Here is a 1,362-nt window from a genome sequence, read left to right as displayed (position 1 = left end):
ATATTTACTAAAAATCTTCAGTGCTACAGCCAAGAAACTGATCACTCGAAAATGGCTACAACCTGACCCACCAACAATAAAGAACTGGCTGGAACTGGTGGAGGAAACCCACAAAATGGAAAAGTTAACATTTATGCTGAGACTGCAGTCGGATCTTTATAAAAAGAGATGGAACAAATGGACTAGATTTCTAGAAAACAATAACTGATAACTCAGGTCACTTGTACTGTCACTTCAAAAGCTGCTCAAAAATCCAAAGATTGAAATGTAAATTTGTTATCTGTTTTCATCCTGTATCTTTTCATATTTATCAGGATGTAAGTAACCCTTCTTGTCGACAGTGGTTTTCGTTCTGTATGTGATTGTTAAATGAAACGCATTCAATAAACATAAAGTATATTAAAAAAAAAGAAATAAGAGAATCTAAATTTTCCAACCACATGCAGACAGCTGTTACAACTGCTTTCAATGCATTTCTGTGTGATTTCCTTTGAAACACTGAATCCAGCATGAATCCAAACCTTATTTCTCCCAAACTTAATAATTCTGGAGACTAAGATCCTTCCTGTTCCTTTTAAACATTAATCTAAAGTTTTTTCCTTTCACTCAATTTTTCCAATAATATGTTTGCTGCTTTACTCTTAAAAAGCCAACTTACCTTCTATGTTTAGAAGTCACAATTCTTCCCCATTCATTGTGTGCTACAGCAAAAGTAATCCATTGTTGAGTATTATTTTTTTTATTGGCTTTATGTGGTCTTGATCTTGATCAAAAGTCATGATCATAAATAACCATAGAAAAACTGATGATTATAACTCTTTGCAGTGAAGGTATTAAGTTTGTTTGGCTTCTTATGTTCAACTGAAATAAAATATCTTCAGTGTTTGTTCATTTTGTGTTTATTCTGGCTGTGTTTGCAGGCTCTGGCCGCCGGAGGAGTGGGCAGCATTGTCAGGGTACTAACGGCGAGGAAAACGGTGTAAAAGCAGAGATCAAACACGCCGCACTGTTCACGTCCCAGAGGGCATCGCAGCTCAACAGAACACCAGATTTTAGTTTTACTCACTCAGGTGCTGATTTTCGTGAGACGTAAACATGGGACTTGAAAAGTGGGTTAAAAACAGTTTTTCTTTATTTCTTCCATTTCAGTTTTCACAGCCCAAACCACAGTCCTCACAGGGTGCTAAAATACCTTCCTACTACATCCATTAGCTGATCCCTCTGAGATCAGCGGTCCCTCTAATGTTTACGCTCTACTTTAGAGAAGAAACACTGGTGGGAATTCTGCACCAACCAGTAATCAGTAATCTCAGTTTTTGGTTCCCATTATGTTACTTTAGCATCAGAGACCCCTAAGTGGGG

At 37.2% G+C, this 1,362-nt stretch overlaps 1 protein-coding gene across 1 annotated transcript in view; it reads left to right on the top strand.

Moving 5' to 3' along the window:
• arpc5 (actin related protein 2/3 complex subunit 5) overlaps positions 1 to 1,362 on the top strand; it is a 10,815-nt gene extending 9,453 nt beyond the window's left edge. The window contains exon 2 of the mRNA XM_015376645.1: positions 921 to 1,362. Coding sequence (XP_015232131.1) covers positions 921 to 983 — 63 coding nt within the window. The 3' untranslated portion in view covers positions 984 to 1,362. The remainder of the gene's footprint in view (positions 1 to 920) is intronic.

This window comes from Cyprinodon variegatus, unplaced genomic scaffold (assembly GCF_000732505.1).
Source record: "Cyprinodon variegatus isolate N-32 unplaced genomic scaffold, C_variegatus-1.0 Scaffold138, whole genome shotgun sequence".
Lineage (NCBI taxonomy): Eukaryota > Metazoa > Chordata > Actinopteri > Cyprinodontiformes > Cyprinodontidae > Cyprinodon > Cyprinodon variegatus.
Note: the sequence above shows the minus strand (reverse complement) of the source record. Positions and strands in the feature narration are given on the sequence as shown.